The sequence below is a fragment of the Oncorhynchus mykiss genome, chromosome 23 (genome assembly GCF_013265735.2).
Source record: "Oncorhynchus mykiss isolate Arlee chromosome 23, USDA_OmykA_1.1, whole genome shotgun sequence".
In the NCBI taxonomy this organism is placed as follows: Eukaryota; Metazoa; Chordata; class Actinopteri; order Salmoniformes; family Salmonidae; genus Oncorhynchus; species Oncorhynchus mykiss.
The window spans coordinates 18,346,584-18,372,238 of NC_048587.1; the positions used below are offsets into that span (position 1 = coordinate 18,346,584).

General features: G+C 45.0%; 1 protein-coding gene across 2 annotated transcripts; it reads left to right on the forward strand.

Moving 5' to 3' along the window:
* On the forward strand, positions 1 to 25,423 carry LOC110502381 (multimerin-2). 2 transcript variants are annotated; one of them, XM_021580362.2, is made up of 8 exons: positions 1 to 445; positions 10,717 to 10,839; positions 17,653 to 17,759; positions 18,037 to 18,120; positions 18,955 to 19,185; positions 22,492 to 22,928; positions 23,086 to 24,589; positions 24,992 to 25,423. In XM_021580362.2, exons 1-8 carry the CDS (start codon positions 78 to 80, stop codon positions 25,402 to 25,404), a joined length of 3,267 nt encoding a protein of 1,088 aa, XP_021436037.2. In that variant the 5' UTR covers positions 1 to 77; the 3' UTR covers positions 25,405 to 25,423. The 2 variants fall into 2 exon arrangements, with proteins under 2 accessions (XP_021436037.2, XP_021436038.2); XM_021580363.2 differs by having other exon boundaries at positions 18,040 to 18,120.
* Positions 25,424 to 25,655: the final 232 nt, after the last annotated feature.

The following is a 25,655-nucleotide window of genomic DNA, read 5'->3' on the forward strand; positions in this document are numbered from 1 at the left end:
AGCAGTCCCGGAGAGGTCTCAGACACTTTTGGCAGCTAGCTAGTGTGGATAGTTCAGGACCAGGCAGCGTAGCAGACATGACAACTGTGGGGGAACTGATGCTGCTGGTGCTGGGGCTGCTGGTGACAGCTCATTGTGAGGTCAGGGCCAGAGATCCAGAGGTGGAGGAAGAGGACCCAGGCCTGCCTCTGGAGAAAGAAGGCTTGGATACCCAGGGGATGGGGGTAGGAGTCCATCCTGAACCTGGGGGGATTGACATTCCCCACCTCAGGACAGGACCCCGTGGCCACGAACCTGATGTGCCTGGATCTGCCCACCACCCTCTGGGGCATGGGCCACATGGACAACCCCATCAGGTTGGTCCTGGGAAAAAAAACCTGGGTCTGCTGCCCGGGGAGAGTGCTCCCCCACCAGGAGAGGGAGGGAGCTACCCAGCCCGCACTGGGTAAGTGTTTATTCACAGTAGCTAGCCACCTCTCAGCTGACAGACAGCCTGTGCAGACACGTATTTATAGGAGAAGGAAAACACAGGAACAACCACCTGTGGATTGACAAACACACACATGCACTTCGCAGCATGCACATCAAACAGAATATTAAATGTTTGGTCTACCAGCATGTGTGTAATAACAGCTACCACCATAGCTGTGGGAAGCAGGGGTGCTGAGGGTGCTGCAGCAATCCCTGAAAAAAAGGGGGAAAAAATGTATGTTTTTCTCCACAAAAGTAGGCAACAACAACAAAAAATCCCAGCACCCCCAAACATCTTCCCGGCGGCTATGGCTACTACCCACGTTAAGAACGTGGAGCAGCTCACATATACAGTTGAAGTCTGAAGTTTACATACACCTAGCTAAATACATTTCAAATCAGTTTTTCACAATTCCTGTCATTTAAACCTAGTAAAAAAATCCCTGTCTTAGGTCAGTTAAGATCACCACTTTATTTTAAGAATGTGAAATGTCAGTATAATAGTAGAGAGAATGATCGGGTCAGAAGTTTACATATACTCAATTAGAATTTAGTAGCATTGCCTTTAAATTGTTTAACTTGGCTCAAACGTTTTGGATAGCCCTCAATAGCCCTAAATTTTGGGGTTAAGCAACATCTCAAGACATCAGTCAGGAAGTTAAAGGTTGGTCACAAATGGGTCTTCCAAATGGACAATGACCCTAAGCATACTTCCAAAGTTGTGGCAAAAAGGCTTAAGGACAAAAAAGTCAAGGTATTTGAGTGGCCATCACAAAGCCCTGACCTCAATCCTATAGAAAATATGTGGGCAGAACTGAAAAAGCATGTGCGAACATCATTTTCTGGATTTTTCCAAGCTGTTTAAAGGCACAGTCAACTTAGTGAATGTAAACTTCTGACCAACTGGAATTGTGATACAGTGAATTCTAAGTGAAATAATCTGTCTGTAAACAATTGTTGGAAAAATTACTTGTGTCATTACTTGTGTCATATACTTGTCATTGTACTAATCGACTTGTCAATACCAGAGGTGGGACCAAGTCATTGTTTTACAAGTCACAAGTAAGTCTCAAGTTTTAGCACTCAAGTCCCAAGTCAAGTCAAGACAGGCAAGTCCAAGTCAAGATTGTCAAGTATCAAGTCCTAAACTTTGAGTTTTGAGTCCTAAACAAGTCATAATGTGCTCTTTACCAAATGTAATACCATTTCATATTTTTAACAAGAGTACGTTAGTATATTACATTTACGCAAATCATGAATGCTTTTAAAAATATCTATATATTTATTACTTTCCAAATAAACGTTATATTTCCATGGAAATACATGGGTAGCCATGAGAAAGCCCCCCCCCCAATAGTGATCGACTATTGAGGATCGCTATGGGGAGCAATTCGTCAATGTAGGCTTGTACACAATCGCCCAACACACACACACACACACACACACACACTGTGTGGTTGGTTACAGTAGGCTAACGTATGTCAATGGTTTTAGGAGCAGCAGTAACATCAGGCAGGATTTAGGCTGCCAACTGCCTAGCCAGTTGTAGCTCAACCTTGGGTGCAAGGATCATGTTCCCGCACTGACTGACTGTGTGGAGGCTCATTGATTTAACGTTACGTTAACCTACATGCTACACTAGTAAAGTAATAACATATATAGCTGTCGACTATATTAGCCACAACTTACCGTTCTTTGTACAACTTCAAATATCGAACAAAGTTGGAAATTGTTGCGCCTCCGTCTGTAATTTTCTTCCCACATGTTGTGCGAGTTGCAATCCGTTTTTTTATTGATACAGTGTCGTCTTTATATCCGAAAATAATAATTTGGCGTGTCATCTTTCCAAGGGCTCCACCTGAATTCACCCGCCGACATTCCTCTGCACTGCCACGCACAACTTTTTCTCAGCTGGCACAATTTGATTGGCTGCTGTCCGATTCAAACTGTAATCCGTTAAATGAAGAGTTGATGCGTTGCACACTTTTTTAACAGCCTCATTTTTAATATTTGTGCTTGGGGAGAGGAGGGTATCAGGTCGAGTCAAGTCACGAGTCATTGGTGTTAAAGTCAAAGTCGAGTTGCAAGTCGAGTCTGACTCGAGTCCAAGTCATGTGACTCGAGTCCACACCTCTGGACAAAACTATAGTTTGTTAACAAGAAATTTGTGGAGTGGTTGAAAAACTACGTTTTCATGACTACAACCCCAAGTGTATGTAAACTTCAGACTTCAACTTTATATGCAGTGCCCCAGAAATATGTATTTTTTTTTTATTTATTTGTGGAATTTCCCCCCCTTTTTCTCCTCAATTTCGATCTTATATCATCGCTACAATCAGCATGAAGCTTGAGCTGATGGGGTGAACTAAACCAAGGTAAAGTCTTTTAGTAAACTTTTACATGTGCCCTCCTCAGCAGAACTGCTGGAATTTCACTGCCTTGGTTTGGCTCGGCTTCTTGTTAATGTGCTCTCTCCAGTCCCACCTCACCAAAGTGTCGAAAGTAGGCACATGGTTTTCCTTACCCGAGCTTAATCAATCGCAATTCATCTTAATTGCATAGAAAGCCATAAGAGAGCAATAGGTTTCCTGCAGTTTGTGCTCAGAGCCCAGGCTGCCGGCGGAGCTGAGTTACTGGACATTTCATTATTCTAACCTGGATACATACATTACACCCTAAATTGCAGCACAGCTAGCCTGATCCGCTGATAATGTGCTCCCTGAGGAGCTAGCTCAAACAGCTAGCGATTATCCCTCCTTAAGAACAGCCATTTAAACGTTTACTTAACGACATCGTTCAAAGAAGACCTTTTCCTTATGTGTCACCATCATTACTGTAATGGAGTTCAGGTTTGGGCCGGCCAGCGTGTAGCCTGTGATATCTCTGAGGGCCAGGTTTGATTGGATCCTCTCGTGCTGGAGGAGGTCATTGAGAGGTTCACCCTGTGTGTGAATAACTCTTACTCTGCAACAGAAAAAGTGAACTGTCTTTTGCAAACTCTCAACTCAACCAAGGTTCATGGTTCGACTGGATATGTGAGAGGTATGCATACAGTCCTTCCTCTTCAGTGTAAAAAGAATGAATCAATGTGCTTCGGCCTTGACGTCTGTAAACACATTGGTTGTTAACAAAGAGAAAATCGAGAAATTTCAATGACTGAATACCTCGGACTTATGAAGAGCACTGACTGTGCAAAGGAAAAATTAAACTGTCGATAAACGTGCAGTCCAACAAAGATGTATTAACAGATGAACAGAGTGGATATGTGAGAGGTATTCAGCCACTCAAGGATGACCAATCGGAAGGCTGCGAGGCCAAAACGTCTCTTCTTCTAAACCGTTAAAAAAATATATATATTTTTTTACAAACTTCTATTTGTTCGCCAAGAGTGTCTGAATATCTTTAGCATATGAATAACACTGATTTCAGTTTCAGGTCAGATATCTCCATTTATTTTAGTGCTGTGAACGGTTTTCAGCGTAGTGGTATTGGCATATTTTCATCCCCAGGATGTAACAGCCCCTGTTGTTTTGGTGAGTGCTCAGGGTCTAGGTGATATATGTATATATATATATATGTGTGTGTGTATGGGCGCGTATGTGTGTGTGTGTGTGTGCGTATGGGCACGTGTGTGTGTGTGTGTGCGTGCGTATGGGCGCGTATGTGTGTGTGTGTGCGTATGGGCGCGTATGTGTGTGTGTGTGTGTGTGTGTGTGTGTGCGTATGGGCGCGTATGTGTGTGTGTGTGTGTGTGTATGGGCGCGTATGTGTGTGTGTGTATGGGCGCGTATGTGTGTGTGTGTGCGTATGGGCGCGTATGTGTGTGTGTGTGTGCGTATGTGTGTGTGTGTGTGTGTGTGTGTGTGTGGGCGCGTATGTGTGTGCTACAGTGCTAGGATAATTCCCTCCTGTGGTGTAGACAGTGCGCTTCACTGCTGAGTCTGAGGCTGTTTCAATCTGCACACTTCTGGGCCCCCAAAATGCATGTGTTAGAACCCAGGTGGTGGGCGAGGAATGTGGATATACGAGGGGCGTTGGGATGGATGGTTCACGGCTGACGTGAGGCATTGGGTCTTTGGTACGCATGGGGAGCTCTGAAAGGCCACAGACAGCGAGGGAGTGAACGGTAGACCTGTGTGGACTACTACAATCTAGCTAGCAAAACAGAACAGAACTATGCAGAAGCAAAGAGGAGCAGAGCCAGACAACAGGCTAAACAACTCATTACAAGAACCCATGAAAACAGGAAGTATGAGGGAGGGGTAGTTTACTGCTTAAGCTGTTTTCAACAATTCTACTCAGATATTTAAATGCAACGCAGCTCATTCTAGTGTGGGATGTTACATCGGCGACGTCATCGCCAATGGCAAAGCTCCGTAGACATAATTAACAGTCGCTTAACGGCAATTATACTTTTCGCAAACGTCTTTCATCAAGCACTCTCATTAAAATCAACATAATAGTAAGAAAAGCTAAAAGAATGAAATCAAGACATGAAAGTGCAGCCCATGTCGAAAGCCTGGCCCTCCTGCTGGGGTCCATCGTGGGGCTCGGAGGTTGTACTGATGACTGTACTGATGACATGTACCAGCTCCGGCTTCAAGAGCGGAAACCTCCGCTCCCTTTCCATCCCTCAGTGGCCCTTCCCGGACCACTCGGAACAAGGTCATTCCCGACCCATCACCAACGCAGCCAATGGCTGTGTGTCCGTGTGTGTGCTTGTTGCTGCTATGCTCTCACATCTCTCTAAAACATGTCCTAAAGGAATCAGCTTTGATTCCCAGTGTGCTCGGCCTCGCCGCTCAGCCACTGGCATTGGCACAAAGGCCTTTTGTGAACAGTCGGGTTTCAGAGTCCATGTCGACTCAATGGTTAACAGGACCCCCATACCCATCTGGTTATTTTCCATTCCACTTTTCATTTCTGAATCAACATCATCTGCAGCAGTCAGGGTCCTCTGCAGAATTGAAACACTTTGAACACTCTCCGACACAATGTGGCTTTTCTTGAAAGCAAAAAACAAAATCATAATAATGGCCACTAGTGCAGCATAAAGGGGATATTGTTATCCAGGCCAGCTGTACTGTATAAGAAACAAGCAAAGAGGAGTCCTGGCTTTGAAACCCAGCCAAAATAACATTGTAGATCCACTGTTAATATTAGTTCTTCATTTATCTTGCGAAAGGAGTATCTGGTCTGGTGTTATTGGTACTATAAAACATCTATGAATGAGTTAAATGACATGACTCTTCAACAAGACTACAGAGCCTCTTAGCTTAGCTTAGTTAGCCCTTTTTGGAAACCTCAGCTCCACCTCCAACCCAGAGACCTAATCAACCACCCAGGACGCCATGATTAGACTGTGGGAGAGGACAGTGTCGCTGTGGGAACACAGTCCTAGTATCTTATCACCATAATAGAGAAACTCACCACCAAAGCTGTATGGCAGGGCTGTATGAAGGTTTGTCCAGTGGATTTGCAGTGTGTGTGTGTGTGTGTGTGTGTATACTGTGTGGTGGAGTGTCTCAGGATGGAGTAGGTTAGCGCTGCGTGAGAGCGTCAGATGCTTCCTTCCTGGTCGGAGCCAAAGAGGGGTGATGTTCTGGGAGTTGTAGGTCTACAGAAGGTACGACCACGGCTATTGTGCTCTCCCAGAGATGGCCCTTCATGATTTCACAGCAGACCAGGAGGAAGCGACACCGGGCAGCTCTGACTCAGATCTGCCAAGCTAGTAGCACAGTGGTGGGGTTGAGCATGGAAGGGACAGATATTGGACGTTGACAAATTTGAATTTCCAATGAAGTTGGAAAGTTCAACTTTGCAAGCAGTCGGTGGGAACCCTAATTCCTAGACTGTGAAAGCACATTGCCATTGGCTGGTAAGAATCCAGTATCCGCCTTCTTCTCAGCCAGAAAGGGAGTGCACATTTACCTTGGGAGGGCAGAAAGGGCAGACCTCAATGTTCTCACATTGTAAAAGTTTAATATTATTGTTCTACTGTGAAATATCAAAGACGGGATCAAGCGCAGAACACTGTTTGTGACACACTAGAGGCCAAAACAAAATTAAAGTATCAGTGACCCTCTAGTCAATTAACCAGGCATTCCACTCTCTGAGTTTCCATTCAGTCCTGTTGAACGAGGATGTTGCTCAAAATGTCCTTTGTTTATGTATGGGAAGGGACACAGTCTTTCCTTGTATTTGCTTTCTTATTTGCTTTCGAATGGCAATCGTCATGTACTGAAAACTTGTTAGACGAGCTTGTTTGCTGTGGCACTGTTTAGTCTGTGTAAGGGTGAACACCGTCGTAGAGCTGGAGGCTGTTAGGGGGTTCAGGAGACCTTGTTCTCTCAGTTTATGAAATATAAACTTAGTACTGGGTTGTGTCACCCCTCCTCCCCACTATTTATCCAGCAGGAGTTCCCCTCCTAAAGGGGGTTGTAGCTTACTGGGCCAAGAGAAAGACAGTCTTGGATCAGAGTGAGAAAAGGTAAAACATCCTGTAAATGCCAACTGTCTCGTTTCTACACATTCTCTGTCTCTGCACTGTAAAGTAAGTCTCAAAACAAACCGCAGTGGTATGTGTGTCTGTACAGTACATGAAGGACTTGTCAGGGCCACAACGATGCAGCCACTTGCTTGTTGCCTTGGAAACAGATGAAGTATTTTGGTTTAATCCTCTCCACTCCTCTGCAGCTGCACCCCTGGGACATCAAGGCTCTTTGTTTGGTCTGGCCTGGACGCAGAAGTGGTGGATTAGAGAACCAATGACACAGACATGTTGAGAATTCCAATACAAGGTCCTGTGAGTCCCATGGGGGGGGGGGGGGGTTAGGCTGAGAATGGCACACATACTGTACATCCATACGACTTAAGGTTCCTCTTAAGCTTGAATGGGTGAGCCAGGTCAGATAAAGATTGTCCTTTTTCGGGAAACTCCTACTCAAGCACGCAGAGTTACTTAATTCAGCCTCCATACAATGCTACACACCACAGTGGAAGGGAGCGGTTTGGCAGCCACTTTGCCTCGCCTCACAGGTTCAGCGAGGTAAGCCAGAAAAAACACCAAACACCAGATCTGACATGTCACACTCTACCACGTCAGTTTGAGGGGCCCCAGGCCGACCTGTTCGCCTGGTGTTTAGTAAACTCTGTCTCCTGGTTGAAGGGACAGAGTGGCATGAGGTTTGTCTCAAACAGACTGGTCGAGACAGGGCCACCCAGGAGCAGTGAAATTCATCCCCCTCTGCACCTGTCTCACCTGGTGTCAGGGGCGAGATGACCCCTGCAGTGTTGTAGACTGACCCCTGGCTATCCTATACCTTCTCTAATGGGTTGCTTGGACAGTCTGGGTCTGAAGCAGGTTAGCAAAGCTCAGTGCAGGTTTGTGCTGGTAAGGGAGGGTCAGAACGGGAGAGCCGCTGTAGCAAATGAAGGTCAATGGGGGCCAAATGGAATAAGAAGGCATAATTCACCAGAAATTGAGATAAATGAATACCTGTGGAATTCGTTGAAATCAAATCTGCTGGTAAATAAAAGTGACTACAATTTCCCTGATTAGATCTATGCAGACAGCAGTGTGAAGGTCCTGGCAAGAAAGCCAGCCCATAGATGATGTCTTGGCCCAGTCAGTAGTTGCTATGTGCTGAGAAGGCCGAGTTGGAAGCAGGGGATGGTTCTTTCAGCACTACCCTGGAGAGAAGCCAGGCGGGTGACTCACCGTGCCAGGCCTGGGCACTGAAGCTGGCAGTAAAATACCCATTATATAGTAATGAAGGGTAGATAGGGGCCTGGAGGGAGACTGTCAAACATAAAAAGCAATTCTAAAATAGAAAAGGGTTAAAAACGTCATAAGAAATGTCGGCCACCGAAACAATAAGTTCTTCAAGAGTCCGACAACACCCAAATAACGTTGCAACAACACCCAAATAACGTTGCAACGACACCCAAATAAGGTTGGATGAAAAGGCAGATGCTGCTGAAATAGATTTTTATTTTTGGCACTGTTAAAAATAAATCAAAATGACTGTTAGATTATGGGAAGTCCAGTGGTCAGTGCCGGATGCTATGTTTGTAGCCTTGACCTGTAGAGACAGGAAGGAAAACCACAGAATTGCAAACAAGCAAACTGTGAGACAGCAGCAGTAGCAGCAGTCGTTGAGGGAGAGAGCGCTGTAAGCCCAGGAGGAAGATAGATAGAAACCTATAATAGTATAGAAGAACAACTTTACTGTCCATCCAGGATGGAAGTTTTTCTTTGGCATCACCTTACATTTAAAGAATGACATACACATACAATCTCACATCACACACGTAAAACAGTCAATTCAGCATACTGCATACACGTAAAACAGTCAGTTCAGCATACTGCATACAAGTAAAACAGTCAGTTCAGCATACTGCATACACGTAAAACAGTCAGTTCAGCATACTGCATACACGTAAAACAGTCAGTTCAGCATACTGCATACACGTAAAACAGTCAGTTCAGCATACTGCATACACGTAAAACAGTCAGTTCAGCATACTGCATACAAGTAAAACAGTCAGTTCAGCATACTGCATACACGTAAAACAGTCAGTTCAGCATACTGCATACACGTAAAACAGTCAGTTCAGCATACTGCATACACGTAAAACAGGACATTGATACATTCACTCACAACTGACAGCTGCCCCAACTGCACTGTTAAAATAGATCGACACGTATATATACCGATACAATTGACATTGCATTTAGTAGTCCATCACCTTCGTCTTGGCCATGGGCATGCTAAAGCGCCAGCCAGAGGGAAGCCTTTTGAACTGACGGTGTAGAAGGTGGGAGGAGGTCGCCAACGATGCCAAGAGTGTGCAAGTATAAAATATATTTTGATTTGTTTAACACTTTTTTGGTTACTACATGATTCCATATGTGTTATTTCATAGTTTTGATGTCTTTTAATCTACAATGTATAAAATAGTACAAATAAAGAAAAACCCTTGAATGAGTAGGTGTATCCAAACTTTTGACTGGTACTGTACCAGAATAATGGTAATCTGTCCAAACTCGCGTGGTAGATAGAATGGCCTAAATGATATGAGCATCTCATAGTCTCTGGTGAACACTTGTTCAATCACATTACACTGTGTTAACTACAAAGATACACAGCTGCCAGCTATTGATTTATGTGATGTTGTTTTGTCTCGATCTGCTCTGATTGCTGTGTATCCATCAATGTTCACATCAATATTGTCCTGCTTGAGCCACGTTTCTATACAGCAGATTGCTTGCTTTTCCCAAAGTCGTCTTCAAATTGAACCTTGGCCGCTAACTCATCCAGTTTATTATTCAGTGACCGTACATTTGACATGGTGATCACTGGGAGCGGGTGACGGCTTCCCCACATTTGACATGGTGATCACTGGGAGCGGGTGACGGCTTCCCCACATTTGACATGGTGATCACTGGGAGCGGGTGACGGCTTCCCTACATTTAACATGGTGATCACTGGGAGCGGGTGACGGCTTCCACACATTTGACATGGTGATCACTGGGAGCGGGTGACGGCTTCCCCACATTTGACATGGTGATCACTGGGAGCGGGTGACGGCTTCCCCACATTTAACATGGTGATCACTGGGAGCGGGTGACGGCTTCCCCACATTCCACATGGTGATCACTGGGAGCGGGTGACGGCTTCCCCACATTTGACATGGTGATCACTGGGAGCGGGTGACGGCTTCCCCACATTTAACATGGTGATCACTGGGAGCGGGTGACGGCTTCCCCGCCTCAGTAGTCTGTTCCTGACACCACCGCTTGAGTCTCGCTTCCTCTTAGTTTCCGTTTTTGACTTTGTAGAACAACAATCAGGTAAGGCAAGGCAAGGTAAGGGTGTTTGAGGGTGCGAGATTCCCACGGGTGTAACGTTGGGTGACGGTGGTTGTTTTTTACTCACTGACTGCATACAATCTCCGTTTGTCATTGTAAAGCTTTTTGAATATTACAGCAATCAGGATGAACAGGGTCACACATTGCCATGTACAATCCACTTTCAAACTTGCGACGCACTTGGGACTTAACAAAACAAAATAGAGCGATGTAACTATAAACAAACGAACAGGGTCTGGCAGCAGCGCCGTGCCCCTAGAGGATGTAATATCTCTCCATAGATTCATCTCAACGGTCTCCCAGTTTCCGGTGTCATTACACACAGAGATGGCACAGTATCAAAGGAATGACGCTGTCTCTCTCTCTTTCAGGAACTGGTGTGCATTCGTGCACCGCCGCATTGTCACCACTGCCGTCTCTTGTGGCACGGAGGAATACACCATCAAGTCTCAGAGCCCCTGTCCCAACGGCACACCTGACTGCCAGCTTGTCATGTGAGTTCATCCCAATGTGCATTCAAACGTCTGCTCAAACCACATACTAACAGTACAATGCATTATATTACAGATTGCATGATGCACACTCAGATTCTCCAATCTCCCACACACATCTTGTGTATTTCTGTATGTTTTATTTCAACTTTGTTTTGTCAAGGAGTCAATACTGAGAGCAAGGCCTCTTTTACAGATGAGCCCTGACTGACAGAAAATACACATCAAAATATCAATACAAAATACAAAACACGGTCATAACAAACACACACATTCATTCATCCGTAATAAGGTCCTCAATCAGCTTTCTGAATTGCAAGAGGCACCAGAACATCACATTTAAGAATATTTTGAAACTTGTTCCACGTATAAGATACATGAAAACTAAAAGCTCATTTACCTACAGTGCATTCGGGAAGTATTCAGACCACTTCCCTTTTTCCACATGTTGTTACGTTACAGCCTTATTCTAAAATGGATTAAATAATGTATTTTTCTCATCAATCAACAATCAATACCCCATAATGTCAAAGCGAAAACAGGTTTGTATACATTTTTGCGAATGTATAAAAAATAGAAACAGCAATACCATTGTTTTCGTAAGTATTCAGACTCCAAATTGAGCTCCGGTGCATCCCTCTCCATTCACAGCAAGCACATTAAGTGTGTGCCCTCAGGCCACTACTTTACTACCACATACTGTATCTACAACACAAAATGTATGTGTGTGTGTGTGTGTGTGTGTGTGTGTTTGCGTCTCTTCACAGTCCCCGCTATTCCATAAGGTGTATTTTTATGTTTTTAAAATCTGATTTTACTGCATACATCAGTTATTTGATGTGGCATTAGACTTCATGTAGTCTTGGCTCTATGTAGTACTGTGCACCTTCCATAGTCTGTTCTGGACTTGGGGACTGTGAAGAGACCTTTGGTGGCATGTCTTGTGGGGTTTGCATGGGTGTCCAAGCTGTGTGCCAGTAGTTCAAATAGACAGCTCAGTGCAATCAACATGTCAATACCTCACACATGTTATGATGAAGTCAATCTCTCCTCCACTTTGAGCCAGGAGAGATTGCCATGCATATTATTAATGTTAACTCTCTGTGTACATCCAAGGTCCAGCTATAATGCCCTGTTCTGAGCCAATTGCACATTTCCAAAGTCCCTCTTTGTGGCACCTGACCACACGACTGAACAGTAGTCCAGGTGTGACAAAACTAGAGCCAATAGGACTTGCCCTGTTGATAATGCTGTTAAGAAGGCAGAGCAGCGCTTTATTACAGACAGACTTCTCCCCATTTTAGCTACTGTTGTATAAATAATGTATGTTTTGACCATGACAGTTTACAATCCAGGGTTACTCCAAGCAGTTTAGTCACCTCAACTTGTTCAATGTCCACATTATTTATTACAAGATTTAGCTGAGGTTTAGGGTTTAGTGAATGATTTGTCACCAAATACAATGCCTTTAGATTTTGAAATATGTAGGACTAACTTATTCCTTGCCACCCACTCTGAAACTAACTGCAGCTTTTTGTTAAGTGTGGCAGTCATTTCAGTAGCTAACGAGTATAGTGTTGAGTCAACCGCATACATAGACACACTGGCTTTACTTAATGCCTTAATTGCTGATTCTACCTGGATTTTGTTGGAGAGGCTTCCATTAAAGAACCCCATCTGTGTCCTGTTAGACAGGTAACTCTTTATCCACAATAGGGGGTGTAAAGCCAGAACACATCCATTTTCCCAGCAGAAGACTATGATCGATAATGTCAAAAGCTGCATTGAAGTCTAACAAAACAGCCCCGCCGTATTTTTAGCGGCAGTCCTTTGTGTAAGTGCATGTTGAATGTCCTTCCCTTTAAGCACGCTGAAAGGGTGTTTCAATTTGTTTACTGTAAAATAGCATTGTATCTGGTTAAACACCATTTTCCCCAAAAGTTTGGGTTGGTAACAGGCTGATTGGTTGGCTATTTGAACCAGTAAAGGGGGCTTTACTATTCTTGGGTAGCGGAATGACTTTTGCTTCCCTCTAGGCCTGAGGGCACACACTTTCTAGTAGGTTTAAATTGAAGATATGGCCTCCCGAGTCCCTACGGTGAAGCATGGTGGTGGCAGCATCATGCTGTGGGGATGTTTTTCAGCGGCAGGGACTGGGAGACTAGTCAGGATCGAGGGAAAGATGAACTGAGCAAAGTACAGAGAGATCCTTGATGAAAACCTGCTCTAGAGCACTCAGGACCTTAGACTGGGGCAAAGGTTCACCTTCCAACAAGACAATGACCCTAAGCACACAGCCAAGACAACGCAGGAGTGGCTTCGGGACAAGTCTCTGAATGTCCTTGAGTGGCCCAGCCAGAGCCCGGACTTGAACCCGATCGAAAATCTCTGGAGAGACCTGAAAATAGCTATGCAGCAACGCTCCCCATCCAACCTGCTAGAGCTTGAGAGGATCTGCAGAGAAGAATGGGAGAAACTCCCCAAATACAGGTGTGCCAAGCTTGTAGCAGCATACCCAAGAATACTTGAGGCTGTAATCGCTGCCAAAGGTGCTTCAACAAAGTACTGAGCAAAGGGTCTAAATACTTATGTAAATGTGATATTTAATTAAACAAAATGTTTGAAATGTGCAAAAATGAAATGGATAATCAACAAGGGCTATGGGAAAATAGTGAAGGACATCACCTTCCATAGGCCTATTTATTTGGCAAGACAGCTGTGCATGTGTGCATTTCACTGTCGAAGACTATTTGATATGTTTTGGTTACTTGGCTCTCCATTCACTTTTTGTTTGTTGTGTTTGTCTACTGTTAATGTAACTAGCCTAAATATAGATTGTGTCATGACTTTATTGACCTGATATTTTGTGTACTTGGTACCACTGTTTTGTTCTGTTCACATTCATTTCACAGTTATGTCGGTATTCAAAGCCAAACTGCTATTCAGTACTTTTGTTTGCAAGCATGAATAACTAGGCTACTACTTTCAGCATTTAGTTTGCATTATTTTGGTAAGACAGCTGTGTGTACGGCTGCATTCACATAGGCTGTTTGTAATAGGTGAATTACCCCATCTATCTTGTCGCGTATACTCATTACCAAAACGGCCTAGCTGTAGGGCGCTGTCCATTGTGCTGATACAGCGCAGCATAGATTGGTGTGAAATCTGTAGTCTACCTGTCACTTCAAAAGCACTCCATGATCTCAGAGTCTCACCATTTGAACTTTGTTTACTGTGATATAGCGTAATTATATAAGCAGAACTCAATACAATTCCAACGCAAGAACCCCCAAAAATTGTGCCCCCTCGCCAGTTTCAACTGCCCCTTAGTCACTTTATCCTGGCCCTGGGTCTACTCCTGCGAGTACTGCCCATCACCGGCAGGTAAAATTAAATCAAACGCTGTGTGTGGTGTGCCTTGGAAGGAGCCACTTACTAGGGAGAATAGGGGGGCTTACTCTTTGCCTGGTCCAGTGAGTGTGCCCACTCCGCAAAATACCGCTGACAGATTTAAAAAATAAATACATCTCAGGGGGCACTTTCCCTTGTGCCCCCTGTGGGCATGAAGCCTCTGACTGTAACTAACACATATCATATGAAAACCCTATTACTACCACTGACATTACTACTGCCGCAAGTACCATTACCACTACTACTATTATTTCACAACCATCAATATTTCAAGACGAGCACGCACACCACATTTACTTCAGTAAATGGTATTTTTCTAGTTTTATTTTGTTCTTTTATTAGGATCCCCGTTAGCTGTTGCAGCAGCTACTCTTCCTGGGGTCCACACAAAACATAAATTATGACACAATACAGAATATTAATAGACAAGAACAGAGGTATGTACATGTAAAATAAGAATAAAGGTCCTGTACGGACATAAAGCTATAAAAACACAGAGACCTACACTCTTGGCCTAGATTCAGTAGCATCATCATACATACAGTACATACAGGTAACTGCCGAAATAAAGGAAACACCAACATAAAGTATCCTAACAGGGCGATGGGCCACCACGAGCCAGAATAACTTCAATGTGCCTTGGCGTAGATTCTACAACAATCTGGATCTCTATTGGAGGGATGCGACAACATGACAAGGTGAAATCTCTGTCAATGTGCTCTTGAGCAAGGCACTTAACCCTAATTTGCTCCAGGGGCGGCATAGTGCTATGGCTGACCCTGTAAAACAACACATTGTACTGCTGCTATCCGGTGTGTGCGTCAATAAATTATATTTTGTATTTTTTTCCTAAAGAAATTCCATTATTTAGTGTTTTGTTGATGGTGTTGGAAAACGCTGTCTCAGGCGCCACTCAAGTGTCTCCAATAAGCGTTCAATTGGATTAAATTGGATATTGATCATATTCTGACCTCAATTAGAAAAGGGGACCGTCTTAAACAGCTAAACCAAAGGGACAGTTTTTGGATTTACAAACTACAGGCCACTAAGTACCCTGGTTTAAATAAAGATATGGATTTCTCCATTTTCCTGTCGGGTCGTGAGGGGTTCCTTTGCTGTCATCTAGTGGGCATTTTGCTGTATTGCCCTCAGGTATGTTTAGACGGCTGTGGTCCATGTCTGATCTGGTGTACTATAAAATAGACGGCTCTCCTATTCTTACCACTTTGCCTGGTCATATTCAAGGTTAGACCAACTTTTCTACGGGTTATGATGCTTCTAGCCTTGATTTGCATTTTGATAACTTATCACTTTTTAATGTGTAAAGTACTGCTTACTATGTGTTGTTCTTTTAATTCTAGAAGCATGTCCTCTTCAAATCAGGGCTAATTGTAAAACGCTGTTCAAAAGAGGACATTGTATTATCATATCTTTGTACTCCCTGGTGAAAGCCACGCAGCGAAAACGCGTCAGTTATTAATCTTTGTTTCTATTGAACATGCCATACAAATAAAGGCATTTTAATTAATTATATGAAGAGTGCCTTGGTCCTCTTTTCTTTCTGAAGAGTTCAATTGGATTGAGATCTGGTGACTGAGATGGTCACGGCACATGGTTTACATCATTTTCATGCTCATCAAACCATTCAGTGACCCCCCCCCCCCCCCTCGTGCCCTGTGGTTGTGGGTATCGTCATCCTATGGGGGCATAGCCATGGTAGCCAAAATACCCAGCATTTTTTATAGCACGGTGGGATGTTAATTGCTTAATTAACTTAGGAACCACATCTGTGTGGAAACACCTGCTTTCAATATACTTTGTAGCCCTCATTTACTTAAGCGTTTCCATTATTTTGGCAGTTACCTTTGTGTCAGTTTACATCTACATACACCTTATTTAGGTCAGATAGGAGAGAGGCGTTGTGCAGTGAGTTGTTTTATTTGTTGATTTTTTTTAAAGCACATTTTGCTGTTTGCAGCACATTTTGCTGTCTGTCCGAGCTGTATGTTATTTAATTATACAGACAATGTGGGATATTTAACACAATCATTTTTCTCATATAAACAAGAAGTGATGCTGCACATTGTTCCTCTACTTTGAGCCAAGAGAGACCGGCATGCATCTTGTTGATATCGACCTTCTGTTTACAGTGAAGCGCAAGATGTGCTGCTCTGTTGTGGACCAGCTGCTTCTCTGCAGCTGCTGACCATATAACTGGGCCGTAAGATGTGGTAGAACCAGAGCATGCAGGACTTGTTTGCTTGAACATGGTGTTAAAGATGCACCATCACAGATAGAGCCCTCCTCATCTTCACAAGGATAGAATCAAGATGCCTTGACCGTGATCATTTACAGTGTACGGTAACACCAATAAGTTTATTTGCCTCTGCTCAATAGCCACATCATTCATTACCAGATTCAGCTGAGGTTTAGTAGTTAGGGAATGGTTTGAACCAAATACAATGCTTTCAGTCAGAATGTGAATTATGCCGTCACATTCAGTGGTGTCTCAATTATTTTCAAGGGACCTCCAATGGTGCACACTTTATGTGCCCTAGTAAAGACGCCATGTAACAGTAATAATATCTATATTTTTAAGGTGGGTGGGTGGGGGGCATGAACACAACCAGTCATGATGTTTTCATCTTATTGTCAAACAAATCACTTCAAAAAGTAGGCTGCCTGTCCGTCCACTCCAACAAAAAAATAATCCAGCATCCAAACCGTGCTGGTGCCATTTGATGAATGGAGAAAGAGATCTGTTACAAAGCACCAAAAAGTGTAATGACTTTTTCACTGACTGTCATTTGGGGTTAGGGTTAGGGTTAGGTCTACACTCTTGTAGGCGGAATTAACTGATGTTTCTTGCTGACAAAATGACCTTTCTTGTAGAAATAAATGTTGGGACACCTGAAAAGGGGCTGAGATATGGGACTTTCCCGGGATGGCAAGTGCAGCCCAATAACTGAGCAGCCATTTGGAATATATATGTTTTAAAACCATGACACAGAGGTGGGGTGTACGTTTAATATGGAATAAGCTTTTATTTTAACATTTACCACTGTAGCAGTACAAATAGAATTTTAAACAAATTAGGAGAATGATTAAATTTGCATTGTTTTAGAATCCCCCCCAAAGTTAAACTTTGTTGCATTTAGTAGGACTCATGTCTCATTAGGGGTTAAACAAAATTTGTTCGATAAGTTTACTGAGAACTGGCAGCAAGTTGATTGGTCGGATATTAGAGCTTAAGTAAGGGAGCTTTACCATTGTTGGGTAGTGGAATCACTTAAACTTCTCTCCAGGTTTGTGGACAAACACTTCTCAAAATACTCATATTAAAGATATGGCAAACAGGAGTTGTAATCAGGTGTAAATCTAATGTTTTTTGGTTTGTGTGTTTAGGTACAAGCTCTCTACCCGGCCAGTGTACAGATTAAACCCAAAGATCTTCACCGCCTTGTTGTGGAGGTGCTGCACGGGACATGGAGGGGAGAACTGTGAGGAAACAGGTATTGATACTGAGCTACACACAACTGATGCACACATGGTATAAGAAGTAACCTTATAGTGCAATATGCCTCCACAGCCCTGCTCTAAATCGTCTCCTTTACCACTTGCAGAGTTTGGCTCTTGTTATCTCAAGTAGATTTCCTGTGTGTGAAATGGCCCTTAACTCTGCGAGAGGAACCGGCTGGGGAATTAACGTGTTTACGAAAACTGTGGAACCAATAAAAGTAACATCCTCCCTCTGTGCTCCTGGTCTCTTCCTCTATCTCCCTTCCCCAGTAGCTGATGGCCATATATCTGACTCTGCAGACCCCACAATGGCAGGACAACCACACCCAGGAGACACCGAGCCTCACCACACAGGTAGAGGTCTGCTCATCTGAGGGGTGGGTGGGTGGGAGGGGGGGGGGTGACTGGGTAAGCTGCCCTTAATCAAATGCCCCGTGACGCCCTCTCTGACTCAAACTGAATAAACGGAGGAAACACCAGTGGCCCAGGAGAGCGAGTGTTTGGGTAAATGCTATAGCAGGCTGTGTGGGATGTTTGTCACTTCCCGGGGGAGGGAGGAAAGGGTTTGTGAACCGTTCTCAGGACATCAAGCAAGGCCTTAAAAGGGGGTGTTGACCCCATCCCAGCCTGCCCTAAGCCCTTTAACTATGTCTCTCATGTGTAGCTATGAGTCCAAACACACAGAGTCACCAGTACACAAACACATTTGCAGGCATGAGAGAAAGAAAGACTGAAAACAGTCAGCAGCCTGAGACACTAGGGACCTAAAAATAATCCTCTGCACTTTTGGGCCAGTTTTAAGTAACAAAGACGCAAAGTCTCTCGTTGTCGGCTGGTCCCCTCTCAGTCCATCCGCGTCCCTTATTGAGAGGGCTTCCTAAACCGTTGAGGGCTCACATATTGAATTCTTTACCACCACTGGAGTCAAATAGCTATTGTATTACACACACTAATCAAGCTCACCCACAGGGTTGGCTGAAGTGGGGTGAGAAGTGGTGGCCAGAGTTCAAACCTAAGGCTATGTCTCTCAGGGTCGGGGGAGAGTCCAGTTCACATCAACAGATACAACAATGTGCCACTGGAGAAACAAGGATAAAGTGTGGTTAAACATATTTACCTTGATAAAAGCCATGGTTGAAATCCCCCCCCCCTCGTAAAATTCTATCCATCTGTCTGTTATCTGTCTAGGCGCTCAGTCTAGACTCACCCACCAGCCTGAGTGGGAGCAGAATGACTTCCAGGTGTCTGAGAATCCAATGTACGAAAGCCATCCCTCAGAGGCTGACAACAACACACACACAGATTCCCGAGAGCCCCCCTCATACCCTCGACAGGCCCAGGAGCACATCCCTCACCATGGCGATGACCACCCCCACCACCCGCACCCCAACCACCACCTGCAGGATTTCGATAATGGAGGTAAGTTAGGACCCTAGAATCACCATGACTGTACTAAAATCATGATAATCACACTAGGCAAAAGTTAGGGAAACGTTAGGAAGCCTGATTAAAATAAGTTATGTTAGGACCTCCAAGACCAGGATGGTAACTGTGCTTTAGGAGGTCGAATGTTTTCACCACTGCCAAAATCAGGGCCATGAAAAGGAGGCACGGTCGTCATTGGCAACACCCCTAACACCATCTATCAACCTCTTTGGGACATGCAAAAACATGTTCACTCACTATCTCGTTGGCAATAACAAACCTGCAAGGAACGGGCCATTCAATGTCAATAGAAAACAACTTTGAAAATCAACAGAATTTTTCAGACAGTAGCAAAACCATGTCTCTAAGGTCCTGTTTGGCATGTTTACACTGCCAGCTCTTATTTATGCCCTCCTGTCTGGTCAATGGCCTGTCTCATCCACATCCCCTGAGAGAATTGACAGGCTTTAGACTAGTGCAGTAAATAATCCAGCTGACTGGGAGGGGTGGGGGGCATTTCCACTAACGCCTGCTTAGTGTCATCCCACCCCCTTCATTAGCTTCCTTCTCAGGAAATCCTCTTCCTTCTGGAAAAAATGCCCCCCCCCCCATACATTGTGTACAGATGATGTAATCCACAATAGGATGGTGACTTAAGGGGCCTAATACACCATAGTGTGAGGTCTCGTATTCTAGCCAAACATGGTGACATAGCCACAGGAAGTATGGGTGCTGGAGGGGCAGCAGCACCCCCTGGCAGTGAAATTGTAAAAATGCAAGGATTAAAAAAATAGAGCATTTTCATTGCATTATTGATATAAATTATCATAAAACCTGAGATATTTACAGCCTATTTGGGCCCCATTCTGCTTGGAAAGCTCTCAGCTCGGTTTTGTAAGCAGTGCCCTCATGAAATGCTAGTATCTATTCAGTTGTGGGGGTTTAGTTTGATAGGAGCTCTGCTGTACGGTGGACATTTAAGTTTGAGTCAGGTCTCTTTCGCCCCCTCTTCCATAAACAGCACATGAGTTTCAAGTTTGGGGAAGCAAATGTTAATCATAAAAATGCCTGCAACCATATAATCTAGGCATATAAAAATGGGGAATCACAAATTATACAATAACCTGGAGAAAATGATTGTCCATGTGCCAATGACCCATAGCTGTGGGAAGTAGTGGTGCTGAGAGTGCTGCAGCATTCCCTGATAAATCAAAATCCCCCCCCCAAATAATGTGTGTGTATACACACACACATTTTATATATATACACACACACTACAAAAGTTTGGGGTTTACTTAGAAATGTCCTTGTTTTTGAAAGAAAAGTACATTTTTCTGTCCATTAAAATAACATCGAATTGATCAGAAATACAGCGTAGACATTGTTAATGTTGTAAATGACTATTGTAGCTGGAAATGGCTGATTTTCTTATGGAATATCAACATAGGCATACAGAGGCCCATTATCAGCAACCATCACTCCTGTGTTCCAATGGCACGTTGTGTTAGCTAATCCAAGTTTATCATTTTAAAAGGTTAATTTATCATTAGAATATCCTTTTGCAATTATGTTAGCACAATAGCCTTCATTTCTCAGAACAAGAGAAGTTTCAGAAGAACGTTCTTCGTTTCTGGCCATTTTGAGCCTGTAATCGAACCCACAAATGCTGATAAATTGTTGTGCTGATTGAAGCAGCAATAAAACTGTCCGTTAGACTAGTTGAGAATCTGGAGCATCAGTATTTGTGGGTTCGATTACAGGCTCAAAATAGCCAGAAGCAAATAATTTTCTTCTGAGACTCATCAGTCTATTCTTGTTCTGAGAAATGAAGGCTATTCCATGCGAGAAATTGCCAAGAAACTGAAGATCTCGTACAGAGTGCTGTACTACTCCCTTCACAGAACAGGGCAAACGGGCTCTAACCAGAATAGAAAGAGTGGGAGGCCCTGGTGCACAACTGAGCAAGAGGACAAGTACATTAGTGTCTAGTTTAAGAAACATACGCCTCACAAGTCCTCAACTGGCAGCTTCATTAAATAGTACCCGCAAAACACCAGTCTCAACGTCAACAGTGAAGAGGCGACTCCGGGATGGATCCAGGGAGGGGGGCCTCTTCACTGTTCACGTTGAGACTGGTGTTTTGCGGGTACTATTTAAGAAGCTGAAACCTCGCTGACCAACTCCCTTCTTCCCTGATTGTTCAGTTTGACCGGGCGGGCAGCTCTAGGAAGAGTCTTAGTGGTTCCAAACTTCTTCCATTTAAGAATGATGGAGGCCACTGATGCTGCAGACATTTTTTGATACCCTTCCCCAGATCTGTGCCTCGACACAATCCTGTCTCGGAGCTCTATGGACAATTCCTTTGATCTCCTGGCTTGGTTTTTGCTCTGACATGCACTGTCAACTGGGGGTCTGAATACTTTCCGAAGGCACTGTATATGTGGGTGGGGGAATTCAATGTCACATATTCCCTCACACAGACGAGTATGCACACGCACATGCTTGTTTTACTATCGTTGTGGGGACCAAACCATCTATTCCCATTCAAAATCCTATTTTCCCTCAACTTAATTGTAAACCTAACCTCTAAGCCTAAAATAGCCCTTTTTTCCATGTGAGGACTGGCAAAATGTTCCCACGTGTCTGAATTTTCATTTACTATTCTTGAGAGGACTTCTGGTCAAGGATAGTAAAACCAAAAACGCACACACCCCCACACAATTTCTAGGAGGAATGTGAGAATCCCTGCAGCCTGTATCTTATAACTCTAAAAGGAACTGCTTCCATTAGGGCCGTCTCTGGGGTGCACGAAACAAACCCATCCAACATTAAATCACTCTGCTTTCTTGTAAACAAAGAGGTCCAGTCAGGAAGAACAATACATTGGGGAAATTAAATTCCAAAATATTGGTCAGGAAATAGGAATAACACAGAGCATAGCTATATTTGGCAACTTGGCATTTTACTTTGGCTACATCAGCAACAAAAAAAAAAATGATATTGTAGATTTCTTGGAACTAAAGCCTCTCATAACTGTTCCTGAGAACTAATGGCACAACTGATATGAATGAATAGCTTTTACAAGAGAATACATTCTAACAGGTTTTGAAAAGGAGCCTTGCTATGCTCCTATACACATTGGTTGGTGTACAGTTGTGGTGTCATCTCAGCCTTGTGCACTGTTATGATTTACAAATGTAAAGTCGATATGTCTAAAACTGAAAATGAGTCTTGTTCGGAATCCTTCTACCGATTGACGTGAGTAAATATTATGCACTGACCTCCTGGTTTGTCTCTCAGATCCAATCATGGGTGAGGTGGAGGCTGTCGCTCTACTGCCCTACGCAGACTCCTTGTCCCCCCTCCCTCTGCCCCACATGATGGCCCTCCTGATGTCCCAGCTCCAGCCAGTGTTGGATGGCTTCAACCGCACCTTGGAGCGCCTGACCTCGGAGGTCGGGGGTCTGTCCCAGGATGTGGCCCAGCTCCGGAGCGCTCAGTGGGAGGTAAATGAGGAGACCCTGCGGGGTGCAGGTGCCGGAGAGGGTCCCGAGGCCTTTGACGCTAAGCTGGAGCAGAGTTTCCAGGACATCAAGGAGGTGAGGAAGGAACTGGAGAGACAGAGAGCGGAGATGGCGGATCGGCTACACTCCCAGCATGCCATGCTGCAATATAACATCACCAACTTCAAGACAGACATCGACGCCAAGATCAAACACAACGACAAGATGTTACAGGTCAGTGAATCCCTCATGACGTGGTGATGAAACTATGTAATAATTCTTAACTTTGAGACTTAGTTTCTCACTTCGGTGTTAGTATCATACACCTTTAGACTTTTTGTGGGCATTAATTGAGAATGTTCTTCATGCCTTTCATATGTTTCCCGGGTAGGTTCATCTCGAGTCCCTGAATGCCACCCTGTCAGACATGAAGCTAGAGCAGGAGCATCTGAGTGAAGAGTTCCAGAGGGACCTGACCAGCCCAGAGGACAGGAGAGAACCCAACCAGGCCCAGCACCCTCCAGAGGACTCGGCAGTGTGGGAGTCTATCGCTCGGCTGGACAACAAAGTGGTCAACAACACAGGGAGGGTGAATGCCCTGGTTGAAGACTTGGAGATGTCCAGGACGTTGTCATTGGCTCTGAAGAGGGGCTTCCGAGGCCTTGAGGAGAGCATTGCCCAAACGTGGAGGAACAGCCAGATCCAGTTCATGGAGACGGGCCTGGAGGTGGAGGCGGCAAAAGTAGCCGTGCTGAACCGCGTCAATGAGCTGGCCAGCAACCTAACCCTCCGCTGGGAGCAGCTGCAGGAGATGGAGACTGACATGGACTACCTGTTCATACAGTTCTACAAGAATGTCAGCTCTGCCAGAGACTGTGACTGCAAGGCATTCACCGCCACCATCTCCCGCTTGGAGCAGGGACTGACCAACGTCACAGAGCTGGCCAACGACAACCGGCTGGCCCTGGATGGGAGTACCGATGCTGGGTCGGAGCGCTGGAGTCCCTCTGTGGAGGACATCTACCAGGGGTTGGATCACGTCAAGGCCTCCCTGGCCTTTGAGCAAGAGAAGAGCAGGACTCTCCACCACAATGTGACCCAGCTGCAGGCCTCCTTTCTGGGCATCCAGAGGGACATGCTCAGTCTGCGGGAGAGCGACGAGTGGTTGGCGGGTGAGATGAGTCACCTCTCCAGCTCCTTCTTTTCTCTTTTGAATGATGCCATCCGCCACACCGACGTGCTGGAGATGCTCCTGGGAGAGGAGGTGATGGGGTTTATGGACTGGCCCCAAAGCAACCAGGAGGCCCACTCCATCCCTGCACTGCAGGAGAGGCTTCGCCACATGCAGGAACAGATCAGGGGCCAGAACCTCAGTCTCACCTCCCTGCTGGAGGCCGCCCAGGCAGAAGAGTTCCCGGCCTCAGACGAGCCCTCTGTGCTGGTAGACTTGGCCTCCCGCGGCCTGAAGAGGAGGAGTGGAGACCAGAGGAGTGACCACCTCGTGGTCTCAGCAGCCTCTGAGGACCGGCAAGATTACTCTGACAGTGACCTGTGGAACCTTGAGAAAGCAGTGAAGGAGCTGGGGGAGAAGGTCCACAGGCTGGAGTACAGGCCTTGTACTGCCAGCTGCAACAACACCAAAGATGGCACCAAACTGCAGGCAGAGGTGGCCTGGCTGAGGAGGGGTTTAGAGAATCATTTGAGTCTCTTCAAGAGCATCTTCAGTAACTCAGAGGGATTGGCCGACTCAGAAAGCACCCTGGACTTGGACCAGCTGTGGGCCCTGATGAAGAGGAAGGAGGGGAAGAGACAGAGGAAGCGCAATAACAACAAAGAGGGAATCAAAGACCACATTGGAGAGAGAGATAACCTTCGCAGCAGGAGGGATACATCAGGTAGGCATCAATCTATGAAAGACAAAAACACTGTCATATCAACCTCTCAATCAAGCTGGGCTACACTTCTTTCTAACATCCACTAAGACTGGAAGTTCACTTTAAACTCTGATCTATACATGTGAAACACCCTCAAGTCAGTGCTCGCAATGGGTTAAAACAGGGAGTCGCTTCGCATGACAGAGAACCAACCCAAGACTGCCCCCTGGTGAACCACAAATGTTTTAGTTCAGGCTTAAGTGGTCTAAGCAGAAGTATAGCGAGTGTCTATGGGTTAAACGCATTTTGCAATAACATCTGCAAAATATGTGTATGCGACCAATATTTTTTTCCCCCGATTTTTGATACTGCCCATGAAGTTAGCAGATAACAGCTGATAATTCCCTGTATGTTCTCTTTCAGTGCTATCTAAGCTGGGGGACAGTCCCCTTATGTTTCTGGCCAGAAGCATACAACGCAGGAGACCAAGTGACAGCAGCCTCCTGGTGTTTGAGGACACATCGCTAAACCTGGGCCAGATGTACTCAACTCACACTGGGATATTCCAAGCACCTTTGGCAGGAATCTACCTCTTCACGCTGACGCTGAACTTTGAACCTGGCCCCTCGCTGTCTGGGCTGAGGAGAGAGAACAGGGAGCTGGCTGCCACTCTGCATCAGGACAAGATGGCATTGTTTGGCCCCGTCACCCGTGTGTGTCTCCTACAGCTGCAGCAGGGAGAGGAGCTCCGGCTTGAACTGTATGAGGGGACTCTGGTGACCGATGACCCCAAAGACAACGCCTTCGCTGGGCTTCTGCTCTATCAGACCACCTGAGGAGTGGGGGGGGGGGGGGGAAGTATAAAACATTTGTCATATAGTATACCATTTAGAGCGTTGCAACACAACTTCCCTGAAGTTATTCTAGGTAGTTATAAGGGAAACAGGAACATTTGAACATTCTAGACCATAATACAATATTAGAAACTCTGACTTCCAGAATATAAAGGTGGGTTTCTTTAAGAAATGCAACCACAATGCTGGCCTATCAAGCAACAAGGCAGTAACTGCTCATTTGGTCTGAAACG

Coding starts and splice junctions, on each gene's coding strand:
- LOC110502381 (XM_021580362.2), top strand. CDS start 78: ATGACAACTGTGGGGGAACTGATGCTGCTGGTGCTGGGGCTGCTGGTG. Junction 22,929..23,085: donor ACAACGACAAGATGTTACAG/GTCAGTGAATCC, acceptor TTTCCCGGGTAG/GTTCATCTCGAGTCCCTGAA. Junction 24,590..24,991: donor CAGCAGGAGGGATACATCAG/GTAGGCATCAAT, acceptor GTTCTCTTTCAG/TGCTATCTAAGCTGGGGGAC.